This window comes from Egretta garzetta, unplaced genomic scaffold, assembly GCF_000687185.1.
Source record: "Egretta garzetta isolate BGI_Z169 unplaced genomic scaffold, ASM68718v1 scaffold70, whole genome shotgun sequence".
In the NCBI taxonomy this organism is placed as follows: Eukaryota; Metazoa; Chordata; class Aves; order Pelecaniformes; family Ardeidae; genus Egretta; species Egretta garzetta.
In genome coordinates, this window is record NW_009258539.1 from 49,408 (window position 1) to 70,154 (window position 20,747).

General features: G+C 39.8%; 1 protein-coding gene across 1 annotated transcript in view; it reads left to right on the top strand.

Annotated features, from left to right (window-relative positions):
- Positions 1-13,967, top strand: part of FUNDC1 (FUN14 domain containing 1) — a 14,968-nt gene extending 1,001 nt beyond the window's left edge. The window contains exons 2-8 of the mRNA XM_035901857.1: positions 1,019-1,079; positions 1,818-1,974; positions 3,780-3,855; positions 10,106-10,234; positions 11,863-13,216; positions 13,439-13,667; positions 13,770-13,967. Coding sequence (XP_035757750.1) covers positions 1,019-1,079; positions 1,818-1,974; positions 3,780-3,855; positions 10,106-10,234; positions 11,863-11,940 — 501 coding nt within the window. The 3' untranslated portion in view covers positions 11,941-13,216; positions 13,439-13,667; positions 13,770-13,967. The remainder of the gene's footprint in view (positions 1-1,018; positions 1,080-1,817; positions 1,975-3,779; positions 3,856-10,105; positions 10,235-11,862; positions 13,217-13,438; positions 13,668-13,769) is intronic.
- The last annotated feature ends 6,780 nt before the right edge of the window (positions 13,968-20,747 follow it).

Below are 20,747 nucleotides of genomic sequence, written 5' to 3' on the forward strand. Positions count from 1 at the left end.
AAGCCCGCCGGTGGCGGGCTGGGGCCTCGGGGGGGGGGCCCCGGAGGCTGCGGGACCGAACCTGCAGGGCGCCCTGGGGAAACCAGGAGCGGTTTCCTCGGCCTCTGTCGCCTCCGCTTCTTCTAACGTACAGATCCTTTGAGTGTGTTGGCGCAGCTTTGCCGTGTAACGCCGTTCTGCACAGGCACAGTTTCATGGGCGTGGAGAGTATGCGTAATGCTACCCTGCAAGGAAAGGAAAATACAGCAATAGAAATATTAATAGCAATAGAAAAATGCTCTTGCATTATTATTTTCCGTGCACTGTGTTAAACTTGTGTGGGTTTTGATTTGAATAATGTTAATTTAGGGGCAACGTTAATGGAACTAACAGCCTATGACGGCGTTTTTATGTTCTTTGCTATTTAAAGACGTTAAACGGTTTGCAGTTGATATCTCAAAGGTGGAAAGAAAGAAGATTCAGTAACAACTTTTTAGCATTATGGGTCTTGCTATTTATGTTTTAGTACTGAAGAACACTTAAGTGATAATAAAGGGAAAGAATGCATACCCACGTGTGTTTCTTGCGTTCTCCAACTTTTTACCCATACAAGTAGAAAGAGTTAAAAAAAAAAAAGTTGCTGACATTCTTAGTTGAATGTTTATATCTACGGTCTGTCTTGGTAATTCTGGGTAGTAATTTAACTTCTTTTCCTCCTTGGAACATCCCAACATCCTTGCTGAACTTAGATTTCACTTTAAATATATTTAACTGAAGTGGACTTTAATTCCTGTATGTACGTCCACAGAACTATGATATGCTTTTAAAATATTTTATTTTAAAAAAGATGTAACCATCTCTTCCCTTTGATGTTTGAGTCCACGTGGTATTTAGGATCTCTCATTTGAAGCTGTAGGAGGCCTGTTTTGAAAATGTTGATGGAATTGTACATCAAGTATGGAACTTCACTGAAGACCCAGCTTCATCCATTTAATCTGTGGTGGAAAAGGAGCAGAAGTGTCTGCTCTTGGCTTGTTAGCATGTGCTAATGTCTAGCCCTCTGAGGAAACCACTAGGCCAGAATTTCTCAATCTTTCAAAGTTTTGGTCCATCCAGAAGAGAGGTGTGTGCTCACTCTTAAGTTAGACATATTGCACATTGCTTAAGATCATAAAAGCAATTGTAGTAGGTCAGGTGAAAGCCCAGCATCCTGTGTCAGCTGCAGGACGAGCTAAGATTTAACAGTGTAAGCACATAGTGATACTTTCTCAGAATGTTTTTAATGATTTTCAGCCCAGGACCTCATTAGCCATGGTCGTTGCCTTTGTGTCTGAGAGCCCTTGGTGGATTTCCTCCCTCCCCTTCAATTTGTTATGTTGGTTTTTGGAGTCCACATCAGCTTTTGGTATCTACAGCATCCTGCAGCAAGCTGTTCCACAGCTTAACCGGGGCCTCGGGCCAGTAAGGGAGGAAGGAGGGGAGAGGAAGACTTCCTTTTTTTTGTGTTATACCATCTACCTTCTAGTTTCATCTGACACCTCTTGGTTTCTGTACTTGAACGCATAGGAGATTCCTGTTCACCTTTTCTGTGCCAGTCATGGATTTTATAGATTATACCTTCCCTATACTCTTCCCTTCCTTACCTTGAAGATTATGGCATAAAATCTCAAAATCCTTTGTTCTGTGAGCTGCTGGACCACAGGTAGCCTGTATGCTGCAATTTAAACCACTGGATTAGCCAGTTAATACCAAAACTGGTTCTGTTAATCTGTGGGGTTTGTTAATTTACTGTATAACTGAGAAAATAACTTTCTTTTTTTTTCTCTTTTCTCTTTAAGAACATGAAAGTGACGATGATTCCTATGAAGTGTTGGATTTAACAGAATATGCGCGGCGTCACCATTGGTGGAATCGTGTGTTTGGACGGAATTCAGGACCAATTGTAGAAAAATACTCAGTAGCTACCCAGATTGTGATGGGCGGCGTGACTGGCTGGTGAGGGAGCATCACTTTTCGTAACTGGGCTAGACCTTTTACTGTTCTTAGAAGATACCTTTCCAAGGCTATTTGAAGCAGACAAATGTATCCCCTCTTAACAGGATTTCCTTTATCATTGATCAAGATTATTCATGCGTGAACAGTTTCTTAACTCATTACTCGTGACTCATCGTTCTGAAGTGTTTTGTAGTATTGGTAAAACACCGGTTAGCTAAGGGAACTCATACCAGTTATTCTGAAGAGGATTTGGGGAAGTGTCAGAACTCTAGAAGTACAAGGAATAAATGGAAAACTACTGCATATAACTTTTCTTTGCAATGAAAAGCTTATTTCCTTACTAGTATAGATTTAGAAACCCAGTTACGATATTATGGCTAAAACATATTTTATAGGTAAAAGAAATGAAGAAAAAAAAGTGTGGCAGAATATACTTTTAATTAAAAGCCCCATTTTATAGAGACTTTTTTTTCCTCTAAATTCAGCTGGAGCCATTTTGAACAAGTTAACAGTCTGCTCTCATGTAAACTGAAGAGAGATACCTCAGCATAGTTATGCTAAAATAATTCATGGTGAAAGCTAGACAGTAAGGATGAGAACTTAAACTGGAAAATGTGGCCTCAGTCTTAGCAGCTACATCAAGGTATTAGTTATTTGTCAAAAGTATTTGAATGGTATTTTCTATTCCAGTATTCTAAAAAAATTTAAATTCAGTGAAAAACAACATTATGGTAGCACAGTAACTTTTAAAACAGAATTGTGCAAGATTTGGAAGATGAAATAGACTAAAAATGAAATTGTTATGTCCAGGCTTAGTACAGCTTTGAGGAGTGTAGGCTTAGCTTTTAGTCTAATTTTTTTATTTGCCTCTGTAGCCTTGAAGTTATTTTTAAAAGTTAGATGTGTATACATAAACTCTGAAGCTTCCAGGGAATAGTTCATCTTGCATACATAAAAACTGGCTTCTTGAAAAATCTGGGAACTGTGTATTTCGGTATCTGTAGACGTATATAAATAGGAATTCACTATTCATATGCAGGGGGTAAAAATTCCCTTGTGTTTGTGGGCTGGTGGGGGGCGTGGGTCAGACGCCAGCAGAGCTCCCCAGAGAAGTTATGGAACCGTCAGCCTTGGAAATGTTCAACGCTTGCCTGAGTTAGGATCCTGAGCAACCTGACTGAGCTGGGAGATTGGATCGGATTTTGCGGCTGGCCCAGTTTTGGGAAGGTGGCTAGACCAGATGACCTCCAGAGGTCCCTTCCTGCCCAAACTATTCTATGATATCGAAATCTGTGTTGTTCTCTATTTGATGTGGGAGTGTTTGGAGGCTGTGAACAAGATACTAATTTTCTGGTTGCTTTGATCCAATAGACTAAGGCCATGTCCCAGTAGAGGGGCCCTGCTGATTTTAGCTGGTAGGGAGTTTTTACCTGTAGTATTTAAGTTATGGTTTGAGTATGTAATAAGTTAATATAAATGACAGTATATGATATATACTTTCTATTTGGAAACAGTTATAGTGGCACTTTTATATTATTACATTGTGCTTTATTAACATGCTACATTTTAATAGCAGCATACAGTCATGAAGTAGCAACCATTACTCATGTTGTCTTGTGTTAGATACTGTTAATTAAATGTTGTTTGTATTAAATATTCTTCTTTTAAAATTTAAAAATCTGAAATGATACATTTCCTTTGTTAAATGAAAAAATAGTAATAGTTCCAGTCAGGAATTTTGAAGAGTGGCATTGTTCAGCAGACGCCTTCATTGGACTGGGTTTCTTTTGTCTTGTTCTCCTAAGGTGTGCGGGATTTTTGTTCCAGAAAGTCGGAAAGCTTGCAGCAACTGCAGTAGGTGGTGGCTTTCTTCTGCTTCAAGTATGTAGCGTTTCGTGCTTTATAAGTTGGCAAATGTTATTTACTAAACAATAGGAAAAACACAGCTGTTGGATAAAATTTAATTAGGAAGGCTTCTTATCTACTTCCTCTTTTTAGTCTTTATCAATCAAAACCTTACATTTCAGCTGGAATGTTGTGTAAGACAAAGATGTTTCTAAAAATCGGTGGTAAATCAGAATCTACTCTGTCCTGTAAAATTGTTTGTAGTAGGCCAAACGAAACCTTTGTGCAGAAACTGAGATCCTCTATGTGATTCAGTATTGCCAGGTTAGAGGGACTGTCTGTAAACCTATGGTTAGGGAGATCAAGGAATTTAAACTGTATTTATTTTAAATAGGTTTGAGAATTTTATCTGTGCTTTAGTAGGCTGCTTTGGCCGTTGCTTGGAGGGTGTGCTCTGGTCCTGTTATGAGGCCATGTTTTTTCTCCCCATGCTGTATTAACTAGTTATGTCTGTTGAACCTCTGAAGTTTGGCTGACTTCTGATGGCTTCATTGCATTCCTCTGTTCAATTGGATCTCAAGTCCAGAAGTTTTTAATGATGTTACCTGACATGACCATTTGCATTTTTCATCAGATATTGTGGTTAGGGGAGGGCATATTTCCAAAAAGCCTTTAAATTAGCTGAAGGAACTTTAAGTGAAGGAGAATTTCACATATCCTTCTGTAAGATGCCAAGTAATTGTTATTTTTTTTACTGGCATTTTTCATGTCTTACTGGCTGTGAGCTTCTCATTTTTCCTCAAATCATTCTAGAGGAAATAGACTGGTGCTTACTTAGGTTCATGCAAATCATATACCAGTTTTTGAGGCAGGAATTAAAGATTTATTTATTTATTTATTTATTTATTTATTCTTTCCAACATCACCCTGGAGGGTTTCTGAAAAGCACATCCCACTTTTAGTTAGTTATTTGATTGTAATGGCTGTTGCAGTCAACCATTGATCAGGGAGGCTTGAGTAGTACCTCTGATTGCTGCTGTGTAATGCAGCAAAATGTCACATAATGTATATTTCTGGATCTTGAAGAAAGAATTAAATCTTATATATATATTTGCACCGCAGATCTTTAAGTACTTGTCATGCTTTTCATCTAGTTGACTTAAAGATCAGAGTCTCTCTTCCCATATTGTATGCCATTGGCCTTAATTCTTTTAATGACAGTTCTTGGCTAAATATGGCTGAAGAGCGTACAGAACAGAGGCCTGGCATCCAGGGGTAGCAGGCAGCATGTTGCCTGCAGGTGCCTTCATTAGTACTTGTGACTACAGGAAGCTAAAAAGTTAAAACTAAGAGCTATAGACAAAGGAAAATAGAAATTGCTTAAAACACATAACTTGTGTGCAGTGGTTTTGCTTGTTGAGCTGTGACGTTTGGGGAGCATTCCTGTGCATAAAACAGATTTGCCATGTGTTTGAGTGTCTGATTTCTTAGTTGATCTCATTTACAGTGGGAATATTATCCAAGAGGAAAAATGAGTTGCATATTTTGATTGAGTTGTCTGTATCTTTAATTAAGTAAGATCAAATTCTCTTGGAAGGGAATGAAGTAAATGCCTTGGTCTTTCATTTTAATTCAAAACGTTTTGCATTTTAAAGCTGAGTCATAAATTCTATAGTGTAATTACATTTCTGCAGTCTTTAATTTTTTCATTTAAAGATCACACATCGTGATTTTAATTTCACTATGAATACATGTTCAGCACTTCCCCTGAGTGGGCAGAAGAGCATTTCAGCACATGACTGGAAACTTCCTTTTTATCTGTAAATTTCTCTGAAGTTGCAGATTTCATTTCAACTCCTGATTGCAATATTGACGTTGTAATTACCTGCTAAAACAAGAAGAACTACAGAAGGCAAGATTCTTGGCTCGAGCCCATTCAGTGAAACATTTCAGTCCTGAAACTAAAAAAAAACCATGCATTTTTTTCTTCAACGTGTGATGACTTCATCTCAAGAAATCTAGTAGGAAACCAAAACCAGTGCATTTCTGGAGTGTCAGTTTGTACGACAAACAAAAAAGATTTTTCAGATTTTTGTAAGTGATCTAGAAATTTTTCAGTCTTAATACAGATTAAATGAAAAGTAGTCTGAGGAAGAGAATGAAAATGACATTAAGGAATTTGCATAGTTTTTAAAAATTAATATCTGTTATCACATGTTTGTGCTGGATATGTCAACAGCTTAATTTGATCAATTAACTGTCCTTTTTATTGAAATAGATGTAGCTCTTCAAATATGCTGGTATAAGACCAATACCCATGCACTATGTTAAGGAAAATACAATTCATTTCTCATAGCAAGTAGTTTATACAGTACAGAGTTTAGTGAAATCCTGAAGAGTAGGGAAGTATGAACTCATGTGGTTCTGCTATAATGGATTAGTTAAAAAACAGTTGTTCTAGATTAAAGTGTCTGTTTTCTCTGTGTTTTTAAGCTCCTGTATCTTTACTAATGGTTTCATTGCTTTTTGCTCTGCAGTCAACATACAAATTGCAGGTTTTTCCATTGTGTGTTGACTATTATTTAATCATAAAATCGTATTTTTGTTCGGTTATTTTTGCCTTCAATAATATACTTTGCCACATTCCATTAGCACAAATTCAACTCTTCATTAAATTATTTTCTAACTGAAGAAAAGTAAATCTTTGAAAACAACACAAGAAGCAAAATATACTCTACGATATCCTTGGCTATATGTTGTTACGGGGGTTTGTTGATACATGCCATGATGATGTTGTGGCATCTCGGCGAAGTGGGGAGAGAACAACGTGCTTTTGGGGGTGGTGACTAGTAAGGAAGAGTTGTATTCAGTTTTGTGTGGAATATCCCACTTCACAGTTGATGTCCGCAGACTCTGAGGGAGCGATCAGTGGAACAGCCAAAGCAAATGGTAGTTGGAAGTTAACCTTTCAAAGAAATACCAAATTTCTGGCAGGTTTCGACATGAAATGGAGGGGCATCGTTTCTCTGCCTTGGTAAATTGGAGTAGTTTCGCTGGTTACAGTGGAGCTGTGCCAGCAGATGGTGGCTGAAAATACAGCCTCTGCGGTTTAACTCTTACCAAAAAAATGTTGTATCGTTTCTCAGTCTCTTCTTATCTGTATATTCAAGTTAGAGACTTGCCAGATCTGTTCTGGAAACTGGTTGGGTGTGATGGGGGTTGCTACCTATCTAAATACTGGAAAATACCTAGAAGCGTATGTGGCTTCTGTGTGCTGCACAAGCAACTGAAGGCAGGGAGCTCACCTCTCTACCTTCCGGGCTTGGTTGGGCCTTTTTAGTATGAGAGTTCTTGTGTTTGAGGACAGTAAAACTCTCTTGCCCACCTTGCCATATAATTTTTTTGTTCTTCAGTGTTTTTTGCTCTTTACTCTTAAAAACTTCTCACAATAACAAAGTGCTTGCATGCCTCTCCAGTATCATTCCCAAAATGAGGTCTTCCCCTTAGATCTCTATTCTCTTTGATTAGTTGTAGAGAGATATGCATGTATTTTACTATGCTTGACTTATGGGGGTTTTTTATTGCCTTTTTGGAAAAAAAACATTTTTTCAACAGTTCAAGAAGATCTTGAACAAAAATTAATTTTTGCTAATGTGATATGTGAGAGAGATGTATATACTATATAGACATTATTCTACGATCATATATACATATATAGACAGATTTCTGTGTATAGAGAGACACACACAACCCTACATGGCTCTTTTTACAATATATATGAGTACAGACCTATAGGACTTTAATATATAGAAGTACGGAACTGATAATGGAATATTATTATTTCAGTTTCTCTGTTATTGTAGGGGCTGGGTTTAAAAATACTGATGAACTTTAAGAATTTGTGTTTATGTAAATTCACTGCTGTAAGCCAATAGGTTTTTTAAGATGTGTTAGGGTCTAAAAATTGAAGTCTGTCTCGCCAACATGTGAGGTCAGTGAAATTATTTCTGTGCTTACATAGAAAGTTATATAATTAGTAGGACCGCAGCCAAAGTAGATGTGACACAGGCTCTGACTATCACTGCAGTGAAGTACAGTTCCAGCTTTTTATTTCTTTTTTTCTTCTCGGTTATAAATTTCATATTCAAAACCTTGTCCTCTCTTGCTTATTTCATGTTTGTGTACAAAAACTCAAAAGCAGAACTTAAGATTTCTGCTACTTAGTTCAGGGAGAAAAGTAGTATAATTTTTATTGTGTAAACTGGAGTTTTATACAAATGTAAGTTGTAACTACTGGAGAGCTAAATGGAGCTTAATTAAAAACTTCTGCCTCATCCTTGTACTGTATGGATAACTGAGCTAATTAAACTAGTCTTAATGAAATGTTTCTTTAAAGTCCCATTTGTTTATATTTTTTTACAACCTTCAAGCAAGCAAATATTTTAGCATTTCTTACATTGTGTTGGACTGGGTAGGTCACTCCTTATTTAGTTTTCAGTTTTATGAGTTAGAAGGCACCAATTCCACACATAGGCCTTTTTGAAATTCTTGTGGTAATGTTAAATTTCTAATATAAAAATTACCCCAAGACGCAACATTTTTTTTCCTGGTATGTCATCCAATGACTTGTTCATGTTGTCATACTGTATAGACAGTTTTTAATTAACTGTCCCTGCCTAGCAGTAGTGCCTGTGTGGGTAAGTGGTGTTACAACAGACAGGCAAGGTCAAAGAATTTGTTGTATTCTGAGGTATGAAGTTAAGGAGAGTATATTTACTAAGCTCATTTTGCATTTGTCCAGTTAATTGTTTTTTAAATCTTGTTCAAAGACAGAAACTGAAGTTTTCTTTCTTACGGAGGTGGTGTTCTAGGAGCTTTGCTTAGGAACTTCAGTTTAGACAAAAACTGCCTGATGCTTGCTTCATTTTAGTTTGGGGTTTTTTTCAGAATCATGAAATTCTTATTTGCGGTGAAATACGGTGCTTAATTACTGGACCTGTTGTTTTAAAACAAGTTAGATGGTCTAATTTTAGTTATTTGGTAGAAAGAACTACGTGAAAAATAAAATTCGGTGCCTGTGAGTGACATCAAACATTTCTTTTTACCCCATACCAAATAAATTATATGTTTAAATATCTTTCCCATGAAACTTCATTAATTGTGAATTTTATTTACTAGTTGTACCATTTGCATAGAACACTCTTACATAAGTTACATGAATTTGCCAAACATGACCTTAAGAAGAAAATCAAGAGAAATATCATTCCTCATAAACTGTTTTTTGTGTAACAGTCATTTACCCTTAAATGTAGTGGCCTGTATCTATTTGTTTTAGCCGTTAAAAAAAGCAATAATCCTCAGTTCTGATTTTTCCTCTTTTTCTTTTTTCCAACTAATGAGTTGTTTAATGGTTCTCTAGAGCATGCATGTGGTAATTGCTTTTTTTTTTTTAAGCTATGATCTTAAAAAAATTTATGTTTTTCTTATGTTAATTGTCTTAAGGAAATTGGTGAGACTGTCAGTATTGGTCAAGTAACAGAACAGCTTACTTTTTTCCAGGATAAAATCTTAGTAAAAGAAATAAGGCAAAGGGTTGGGATGACGGTTAAACATGCTAAAGATCTCATGGATGTTGTTTAAGGGTTTCGGGAGTTTGAGTGTAAATTGGTGCCAACAATCCCCCAAAACTTACCCGTTTTGCTGATGTTACTGAACTTGTGCTGTATGAAGGCCATGTTATTTTTCTACTTACTGGTTTTGTAGAATGTAAGAGAATTCTCTTGGATTAAATACTTTTTTTTTTTTCTTGGACAGTTTAAATGACGTAGGATAAAATAATAATTTTCAGTATTTCTAGGGATGATTCTGATTAGTCCCAAAAATCCTGTCACAAATCAGAATTCCACAATTGTGAAAGAAGCTGAAATGAAACAGTTTTCATTGTTGTCCTATGAACATGCTTTTCTTTTTCCTTTTCTTACAAGTTACAGTAAATGCTGAAGTAAAAATATTGTTATTTAAAGCTTTTATAACTAAACAAGAGAGAAGAGGTAAAATTAACAGTAGTCTACTGAACTTTGTCAATGCTTGTTCTAATTTGAATTGTTGTTACTGTGGAAAATACTAGTGTTTGAAGCAGAATACCTGATGTGTTTGGCATAATATCTTTTACTATATCTGTAATTTAAAAAGAAAAAAAAATTAAAAATGTGTAGGCACTAAGATACTGTATTTTGACTCATAAAATGTTAACTGCAACTGTACTAAATGCCCCTTATTTTCCTAGATTGCTAGTCATAGTGGATATGTACAAGTTGACTGGAAGAGAGTTGAAAAAGATGTAAACAAAGCAAAAAAACAGTTAAAAAAGCGTGCAAATAAGGCAGCACCTGAAATCAATACTCTCATTGAAGAGGTAAGTCTAAGGTGATAAACTGTTTTCTACCATTTGGTTTTTCTTAACTTCCACAGCAGGTGATGATTAGATTGAAAACGCAGGTGCAAAACTGGGAGGCATCAGAAATGGTCTGGCTGTTTATTTTATTAAAAGTTACGAGACTGTACTCTCTTTTATTTATTTAGCTTTCTGTTTCGTTAAAGATGACACACAAACTTCAAAGTTAATGCATTTCTACAGCTGATCCAGCGTAGGGACTGCCATTGGCTTTGCCGTTTAGTCTGTGCAGATCCTTGGCTAATGAGAACGCAGTAAGGTCATGGCACGGTAAAAAGTTGAGGGTGTTGTGGTTAAAACATGGTAGCTGCAAAGACAAAACCCAAATCTTCTTAGTCTGCTGATAACAAAATTGCTTGGTTGGAAAAGACTGGCCTTTCTCTCTGGAGAAAAGCTATAACCACTTCATAACTAGGGTTGTGGTTTTTATCTCATTTTTGTACAGTTTGAAGAATATCTCTTCGGAATCTGTCAGTTACATACCATGTTGAGAAGAGGCAGCCTGTGATACTGATCGGTGTCGCTGAGGCTGTTTCATTCTGTCATTTGAAGACTTTATTTAATCTTTTTAGCCTTTAAAAAAATTATGTTTAGCCTGGTTTTACAAATTTTCAAATTTCATATGATCTAAGTTTCTTTTTCAGTAACTGTGAACCCTGATGTGGAATATGTTGCAGACAGTGTAACAGCAGCCACACTAGAGCTCTGTAATTAAGGGGTTTGATGTCTCAGATTTAACCTGTATGGAGTTGCACATCGGTTGATTAAAAACTACCTCAGATTTTAATGTGAATGTTAAGTGGAAGTTCAAGAGAGATGGTTTTCTAGCTGCTTCTGTACCCTAAATACCTTAACCTGGCCTTCTCCATCGTCCTGCAGAAATGGGTGGGACAGTATGGGGGTTTGGGTTGTTTCCTTTTTCTCTTTCTCTTTTTTTTTTTTTTCTTTTTTTTTTCTTCTTCTTCCAGATTATGTTACTTTCTTTACTCTGTGCACTGGTAGCCAATCTGTAGTGTTTAAATGGAGGATTTACAAAATGGCACGTGTTTGATATAACATGTTATACTCTCTGTGCTGTTGCTTAATGAAATACTGAATACAAATGTCATCATACCCAAGTGTTTTTTGTAGCAGTAAGTTTTTAGGAAACTGGCTCATAATGGAGTGAAGTGCGTTTCTTTTTCAATGGTCTAGTCTTCCAAAAAACCAGTATTTTTTAAAAAAATTCTTTCATGTGATTAAAATTGAAGTGATGGTAGTGCTCATGCTTTTTTGCCAAGGGAGTAAAAATTGTCTTGTTTTAATCAAAATGAGTGGTATTGGCTTGAAATTGCTAGGACAATGCCTCTGTATTTTGACTTCTAAAATGCTAACTGTATTTTAAATATATTGTTAAAGATGGCTGAGAGTCAGTTTTCGCTCCATTGGTGCTAGCAGTTGCCATCTAGCTTTATATGTTTTTAAACACATTGCTTCCTCCCCCTCTGTAATTTTAGTATTCTTGTTCCCAGGCAATTGTGATAAGTATTAAATGCTACAGTCAGACACGAGTGATTCAGTTCCTTACGAATATTATTTTTTCTTCTCAGTCAACAGAATTTATCAAGCAGAACATCGTCGTGTCCAGTGGATTTGTCGGAGGCTTTTTGTTAGGCCTGGCATCGTAAGGACCAGAATCGTCAGTTCCCGACGGCATTCATGTCAGCAAAGAACGGTTGTGGTGACACGCGGTCTTAAAGCAGTGTGGCTCACCGGGCCTTCCAGAGCATGGACAAGCGGACTAGCTAGACAATTTGGAAGCTTTTACATTTCAGGCTTTTGCCTCTCGAAGCTTGGCAAAACTAGGATTTGCTGAAAAACTGTGCAGTGTGCTCATTATAGCATTTCTGGGCAAAACTGGTTCATCTTCATCATGACTCTTTTTATCTATGGCCTTTCAAGATCTAGCATTTTTTAAAAATGTTATTCTTGGAATATAGATATGTAACCATACTGTAAGAAAGCAAGCTCCATTTCTATGTTTTCAGTTAGATACTGTTTATTTTAAAAGTATTTTTCTTCATGCTGTAGTAGGTAGTACCGATGAGTACATAATGTATATGATCCTGTAGTTTCAGCCTCATGGCTGCCCATGTTCTTTAGAAGTCACTGCAATAATCTATCAATCTGTAATACCTTTTTACAGAGTATTAAATAACAAAGAATCATGAGCTTATTAAAGGTGAAAATTAACTTTGGCTCTGGCCTTTGTGTACATAGAAAATAAGAAAGTCTCAAGTTTACGGCCTGCAGGCATCTGGTACAAGTATTTGCAGAGATACTTGCGATATTTGTGTGCTAAGTAAATGTGCAGATGTTATTTCTCCCAGATGCATAGACAGGCATAAACTCATTGACAGAACCGTAGTACGCGGATCATCGCTGCAAGCGCAGACTCCGCAGTGGTCTGATGCTTAGCTGTTTCATGGAGCTGGTTTCAGACCTCGGGAGCTGGCGAGATGAAGGGAGGAGACTTCTGCCTGAGCACTTGGCAAGGGCCAGCGCTCCGTAGGGCTTGACAGCCCGCTGGCGCAGCGTGCCTGGGGCGAACCAAAGGCTGCTCACGCAGTCCCGTTTCAGCTGGAAATAGTACTCGCTTTCATACCCACCTCTGCCGCCACTCTGTTCTCCCCAGCTGAGACGTAATTTTTTTTTTTTTTTTAAGTTGTCGTTCCGTTTGACTTTCACCATCTAGCGTGTCAGCTGTGGCAAAAAGGAGGGTACAGGTTGGCTTCAGTTAGCTGAGTGGAAGAGTGCCTGTTTCTTGGGAAGTCTGGGAAAGCAAGTGGGACTTAATCTGCTCGATGTGTTTGCTGCCTCTGCCTTTGACGGATCAAGGCAGGAAGCGGATGCTAAAGGGGATTGGAGGCATAACTGTGGCTGGGCTGGAAAATTTATTGTGAAGTAAGTTTTTAAGGTGGTTTTGGTAATTTGTTACTAGGTTATTCCAAAGAAGTTGAGAGTCCAAACAAATGCTTAATGCGTTTTTCTGCATTTCAAACTTGTGAACCTTTTAGAAGTTTCTACCCAAGAAAAAGACTGTTTTGCTCTGCCCTGATTTATTTATTTATTTGTTTATTAAACTGTACCAGCAAGTTAATGTGAAATGGAGTCTCTCTCGCGCAGGTTCTGTTGGGTCCTTGTTCACATGCCTGAACCACAACAGAGGTTCATTAGCATCAGGTGGATGGATGTGAACTTGTGATGTCGAGGACATGGGATGAACATCCACCAGCAGGGCTGTACGTGGAAGGCGTCTGACATAGGAACCTGGCACGTATTCCGATCAGGGCACCTGTGGGCTTCAGCGATCCGTGTTACACGCTGACTTCGCACATGCGTGCTTCTGGCCAAGGTGAGCAAGTAACAAAGCACATCATGCAGATCCGTGAGGTTTATGGCTTTAATTTAGCTAAAGCCCGTTTTGTTTTGTTTACGTCTTTGCCGTATTGTTCAGTCCGAAGGATAACGGGAAGGTGCCCGGTCAGCTCTCTTCTGCTGATGAATCTGATGGATTTTTTTGGCCTGTCCAAAGTGTTGCTGAAGCCAGTTGACGGGAGTCACCCACCCTGACTGGAATGAACTCGGGCGTTCTGATGGGCTTTAGGAATGAAGTGACCCCCTCTGTCGCGTGAACCCCTAAACTGGCGGTTTTAGAAAGGGCCTGCTCTGTGAAAGGATTTCAAGTGCGCTTGCTAAAAAGGCTGCTCCTGTGACCAAGGAATACACCTCATGGCTAAAAGTAGAACTAAAAAAAAAAAAAAAAGAAGCCCCATCAACTTGCATAGTAGTACGCAAGACCGATTTCTGCAGAGGAAAGCTGTTCTGCTATTCTGTTGCTGTTACCTGAGGTTTTCGGTCAGGCAATGAATAAAGAAGTGATTGAATGAAATACATGTGGGGGTCTTGTTATTATTTTTTGAAGCCTTTGGAATAAGAAGTGTGCGGTTGTGGTAGACGTAAAACTGTCTGAGGGACCAAAAAAATGGTATAATTGAAAAGGGGAGCAGTGGTGGTTTGTATTAGGATTGGCCTTACGTGAAGCATTCGTGACTTGAGGAGAAGAATGACTGCTGGCACAGCAGCATTTGCTAAATTTTCTGATACAGTTCCTTAGGTTGGTGAGGTAGACGGGATGCTACCAGGCACTACAGCTAGAACTGACAGGGCGAGGAGATGGTGGAGTGGCAGAGTTTGATAAATACAAAGCACCGAGACAAGTAAATGCAGCTTTTCTTGCAAATACCTGAGATGTTACATGCGTCGGCTCAGAGTATTGCACATCACTGTACAGGAGGGAACGCTCTATAAAGTTGTGGTCAGAAAAACGGGTGTTGATGGGATTATCGAGAATGGAACGGAGCATAACAGAAATGCTGGTGGTAAGTTCTTCTCTGGAATGATTTCAAAGTTACTATTACACTATTACACTCTGAGGAAAAACTAATGCAGGCTAAGAAGATTCAGAGAAGGGTGAAATAAAGATGGAAGGAAGTTGGGGTTTTTTTGAAGAGCATTTTTTGGGGGGAAAAAACGAGCATGCATTTTAGAAAGCAGGTGATTAAGAAGGAAAGTGTTAGAAATATGTGAATCAATGAAAGGCATTCTGTGCATTCCTGTGCTTTTGATCACGTAGCTGAAGAACTTAACTGGAAGGTGGGAAAGGTGAACCCAGCACAGGGGAACACCTTTTCTCATGGGCATGATTGGTCCCTGCAGCTCCTTGGCGCTGCGTGCTAATGAGACCAGGGAACAGGCTCCGCTCGGGGAAAGGTGGGGCAAGGCTCAGCTAAATTGCAGGAGTGCTCGGTGACACCTAAAGACACGAGGAAAGCAACTTTTATGTTTCTCTGGCTGCAGCTAATACTGCTTGGCAAAGTTCCTGATAAAATCATTCTAGTGATCGGATTATCCTACCTTTGCCTTCGACAGGCTTGTATATTTTTTTTCCTTCAAACAGCTGTTACCAGTCCCTTCTCAACGTCGGCTACCAAGGTAAATGATTGACTGAGGCACACTGTATATCCCTCTGTAGTTAACAGCTGTTGAAAGTTTGCTACATAATGAGTTTGGGGAGAGAGTGCTAATAAATCATCTATTTGTTTCGTATTATCTTAATGGGATATTCCATTTTCTGAAATTATTTCTTGTTAGTTAAAGCCACATTGGGCAATAAGTTTTAACTTAAAGTGAGATGACTGGTTGGTCAAAACCAGTGTGATCTCATCACTGAATTTTAAGAGGCCACAATTGGGCTAAATCTTTGGAGGCTGTTTCTGGTTTAGTAGCCAGACTGAAAATGAAAATATTGTAGTGAAAGATACAGCTGCCTGCTAGATCCAAGTGCGTTTGTCCTGAGGTCTTAAGAAGGGAGATGCATACAGAGTAAAATGGAGAAGTCAATAATGCAATTCCAAATTGATGCCTGTGCACATTCCATAACATACGTAGCATATGGCAATGTCAAGAAGCATCAGTAATGCCTCCTCCTAACCTTTTGAAAATTTTTGGAAATAATCAAAGTAAGACTTTCTTGTAGCATGCAGTGGCCTGCATGCGGTCTGTAGGCGACAGTGGAAAAAGATAATGTTTACCCCGCTTCACCACAACTAGAACTAGGTGACATTCTGGAAGGGAGATTGATCATTTTAAAAAAAAAAAAAAAAAAAAAAAAAGTGGGGTTTGGTCACTCTAGGACTGTGTGTGGGGCAGGTGGGGGGAGAAGGACTAGAATCAAATCTGCCAAGAGCAGGAGGTTTCATCCTGCCTTGTCTTTTGCGTTGCAGTTCAAAAATTAGACAGGGATGATCAACTTAAAAAGCTGTTTTTTTCCCTTGTCTGCAGATCTGATGCAACGTGGTGATGTCCCAGTACTGGGACAAATGGAAAAGTTGATATTTGTTATTTTGGGGCCATTTGGGAAGCGGGTGGAGGGTTCTTGACTACTGAGACAGCTGACATTCATCAGGACCTGTAAGACTGGAAGCCAATTTTAATTAAGATAATTGGGGGGTTGTTGGCACAAAGCATCCAGTGCTGATCCAGCACAGCCTGAAACCTCAGTCGGATTGATTACAGCCAGGATGTTTTGCTGGCTGTTTGGCAGGATGCTTACCTGAGAACTGGAATATATCCTTACACATCTCATCCTTGACACGAGAGGTTTTGGCTCCACTGTCAAACCCCCACAAAATCAACTGCTCACAGCCTGTAAAAAAAACCCCATTTCTGCATATGTGCACTGTATATTTTAGAAAGGGATGATAGGAAATGCTAACATCCACAAAGGAAATCGGGTATTGAAGCATACCGCTCCCATTTAACATAGCTACTTTGAACTTTCATCGCAACAAGAGGCTATCTACATACACTTGCCAATACTCACTCACGGGACCTAGAGAATTAAGAGCCAATGTATCTAGTGTGATCTTTAATTAAACATCTTACTTCCTTGAAGTACTAATTGTGAAGTAAAGGTTATGCTGTTTTCTCATGTGTTTAACGGGCAACAAACTCATACTGCAGCCAAATACACAGATTTTTATTTTCAGATTTCAAATCCTCTCCAGTGAGACAAACAAAATGCTTTGATAGTTGGTGTTGCACAGACAGAAATCTAAGCCAAAACACCTCTGAACAAATCTGTAAATATAAGAAAAACCTGCAGATGTATGAAAGGAATGTATAAAAAACAAGCGTTGCCAAATATTGTTTCAGAATCCACTTGGGACACTAAAGAGGAGTGAAAATTAACAGCGATAAGGCAGTCTATATTTTAATGCTCCTGTAACTGTGCGATTGTTAAAGTTAAAAATATTGAGAAATTGCCTTTTGAAACATTATTTTTTTTTCCCTATTCCTATGGTATCAGATATGATGCTTAATTTCCAAACTTAAAAGCTTCTTGTGCCAGCTAAATTGCACGCTGGCTCCTGTAGGAGCTTTGTTTTGAGGCTGCTTGTGCGAGTAAAGCTAAGCATATGCTTCAATGAGTAACTGGTTTGTATATGAAGGCAAAGGCAGAACACACGTGGGAAGCAATATACGCGTTTTTTCTCTTTTCATGTTGTTACAGGAATCTCTAGTTAGGCTTTGAGACCCTCGGGGAGCCTGCAGAGAATCAGAAAACCAGGGACTATGCAATGGGTAGGAGTTGAAGGGAAGGCACAAGAAGTGGAATTGGTCTTTCTGAATATGGGTGTTGAGCAAGGTACCCTACGGCCTGCTTATACAAATGAAAGGAAACGGGCATTTCTGTGGCAATTTTACCTTAGTCTAAAATTGACATCTGCAGTGGCTCAGAAGAACCTGACCGAGAAGGACCCACTTTTCCTCACTGCTTTTAAAGGCAGCCCTGGCCGTGACGCGCTCACCTGTAGGTACTGAAGGTTGGGTGAGATGAATTCCATGAAACACATTTGAACTGCCAAGGGCATGAAGGACGAGAAGGTTATTTACCGAGGGCAAATCATGCTTGCCTGGCCTGTTCTCCTTCTCTGATGAAATGACTGGCTATAGAGAGAAGGGAAGGCTGGTGGAGTGGGCTCTTTTGTGGGCTGAGAACTGCCTTCACTGCCAGGCCCCAAGGGCAGCGATCAACGTCTTGGGGTCCAGCTGGCAGTGGTAACAAGCGGAGTACCTCAGGGACTGCTGCTGCATGCATGTTGTTCAATATCTTCACCAAAGACCTGTGTGATGGGCCAAGATGCCGCCCCTTAACGAATCTGTGGGTGACACCAAACCAGGAGAGGCATTTGGCACGCTCAAGTGCCAAGCTTCAATTCAAAGGCAAAGCTGGGGAACTTGAGCACTGCACAAAGAGCAGTCTCGCGGAGTTCAGCAAGGAGAAGCAGAAAGTCTGGTGCCTGGGGCAGGTTAACCCCATAGGCAGGCACTGGGCGAGTAGCAGCTATGCTGGAAAGGGCATGGAGGCTATGGTGGACCTCAAACTGAATTTGAATGAACCCCGCACTTTCACTGCAAATGAAAGAAGTCACGTACCGAGGCAGCTTAGGAGGGGCACGGTCAGCAGTTATGGAAAGTTGTCATTCACCTGTCTGTACTTAGCGCTGGTGAGGCCACACCTGGAATACTGTGACCACTTTTGGGCCCTCTAGTTCAAGAGGGATATGGAGAAATAGGAAAGGGTCCAGAGGAAAACACGTACACTGATTAAGGGTGAGGCCTAGGAAGCTACAAGGGGACCTGAGGTTGTTGAGCCTGGGGAAGAGGAGGCTGAGGGGCAATCGGAGGCAGCCTACAACTACTTGAAGGGGTGTTACAAAGATGATGGAGCCAAGCCCTCCTCAACAAGGGGCAGCAGGCACAGGCTGTGGCTTGGGAGGGTCGCACTGGACATTGGCAAAAGCTCTTCCACCAGGAGGGAGGTGCAGCACTGGGACAAGTCACCCAGGGTGGGTGTGGGTTCTTCCTCCTCAGGGGCTACAAGGTTTGGCTGAACAAAGCCACAGCTGACCTGACCCAGTGTCGATGGCCAACCATCCTGCTGTGAGCAAAAGGCTCCAGTGGGCCCATTCAGGCAGCACATCTGTGGGACCGTAAAGGTAGGCGTTATCCCACTCGGCTCCTTAGTCTCTCTCCTGGGCTTAGCCTTGTGCTCCTGCACATCTGAATGTACATCATAAATGCTCCCTGGGCTTAGCCCAGGACATCTGGGCTCCTGCACATCTGAATGTACATCATAAATGCTCTTCCATGGCTGGTCTCTTCTTACTGTATGTGGTATGTGGTACTGCAATTAATTCCAGTTTTTCGCTTTAAAAAAAAAAAAGGCAAATTTATTTTTTATATCATTACGCTGAGCAGAAAAAATAGGTGCTGAGGGTATGTGGTACTGCAATTAATTCCAGTTTTTCACTTAAAAAAAAAAAAAAAAGGCAAATTTATTTTTTATATCAGCATGGGAAAGGTTAGAGACCTGCCAAATATTTTTGTGATATTAGATTTGCTTTTAGAAAATTAAGATCCTCTAGTAAGTGACATACAGGAATTTGTGTTCGTGTATGATTTGCTTGTAGTTGTTGCAGCAAATTCTCAAATATGGAACAGCCAGAAAAATGTATTTTTTTTTTAAACAAGCACTCCTACGCTAATTTAAAAATAGTAAACTGGAGCAAGGTAAGTATCACAGAGCCTGACGTGAAAAAGTACATTCATAGAAAATAAGGAATAGAATATGTGATGAAGATTGACATCGCAAATGAAAAAAGAAGAGGAAAAAAATAACACAACATAGCGGAAGATGCAAAGTGATTAGGGAGCACCGAGAGAGAGATGGGATTGGAAAGTTGGTGACAGATGAGGTTGATAAGGCAAAGGGCCTGAAGGAATTTCTCGCCCCAGTAACCACAGAAGCAGCAGAAGGCAACATCCCAGGAACTTCCTCCGGGAAGGAAGGAAATGTCAAAAGGTTTTACTCTAGCACTGGAGTGGATAATAAGGCAATTAGTACTATTAAAAGTTGTCAGCGCACCCAGACTGGAGTGATAAATCACATCCTAGGATTGTAAAGGGAGAAGGAGGGAGATGCTGGAAAGCTTCTGTGGAGCAGTTGAGATAACTTACTGTAAAGGGAATTACTGAGGAGTTTATACCGAAAAAGGAGAGGGAGAGGGAGCACCGCATTTACAGACCTGTAAGCCTGACTTCACTTCTGCAGGAGAAATGAAATACTGGTGAGTCACGGCTGTGTACATTTGCAAGTGGCAAAATGAATATATTGTTTTAACATACATGCCACGGGAGAAGTACATATAATACAAATGATTTGGAGTCTGTTGCACAAAAGATTTATGCAAATAATCCCTGTTAATAGGATTTCTCAGTGCAAATCCTTTCTTGTCAAGATGAGAAGAGGTCTTGGCAATGTTATGCTCATGATTTACCTTTCCAAAGGGTTTCTGATGTTTCTACAGTTTCAAATGCTGTTTCTCCCTACATTAATATATATTATAAAGCAGTAACTGCTAACCTTTCACAAAGCTCTGTAAATATATGAACCATGCAGTTTATCATCCACAGGATGAATAAGAAGGGAGAGGAATACAAATTCTCCATATGCTATACCTCCTCACACCTTCCCTCACCTGGTCACCGCACCTTTTTATTGCTTGATCCGTTTTAGATAGGAACACGATTCCTTTATGACATAGTTTAACTGCTGCCAATAAAAATAAAAATAACGGGCAAGCTTCTCCGCTTGGTATTGCGGGCTGATTAAATCCTGTGTTGCCCAGGGGAGCAAGATCCCGTTACCTGCATTTACCCCCAGGGACCGGGGTGGCGGGGGCTCCCCATGGCGGGGGGGGCAGGGCCGGGCCTGGCAGCCTGGGCCTGTCCCACCGCCGCAGCCCAGAGCAGCCGGAGGCACCGGGGCAGCCCCGGCCCCAGGCAGTGGGCACCTCACTGGGGCGGG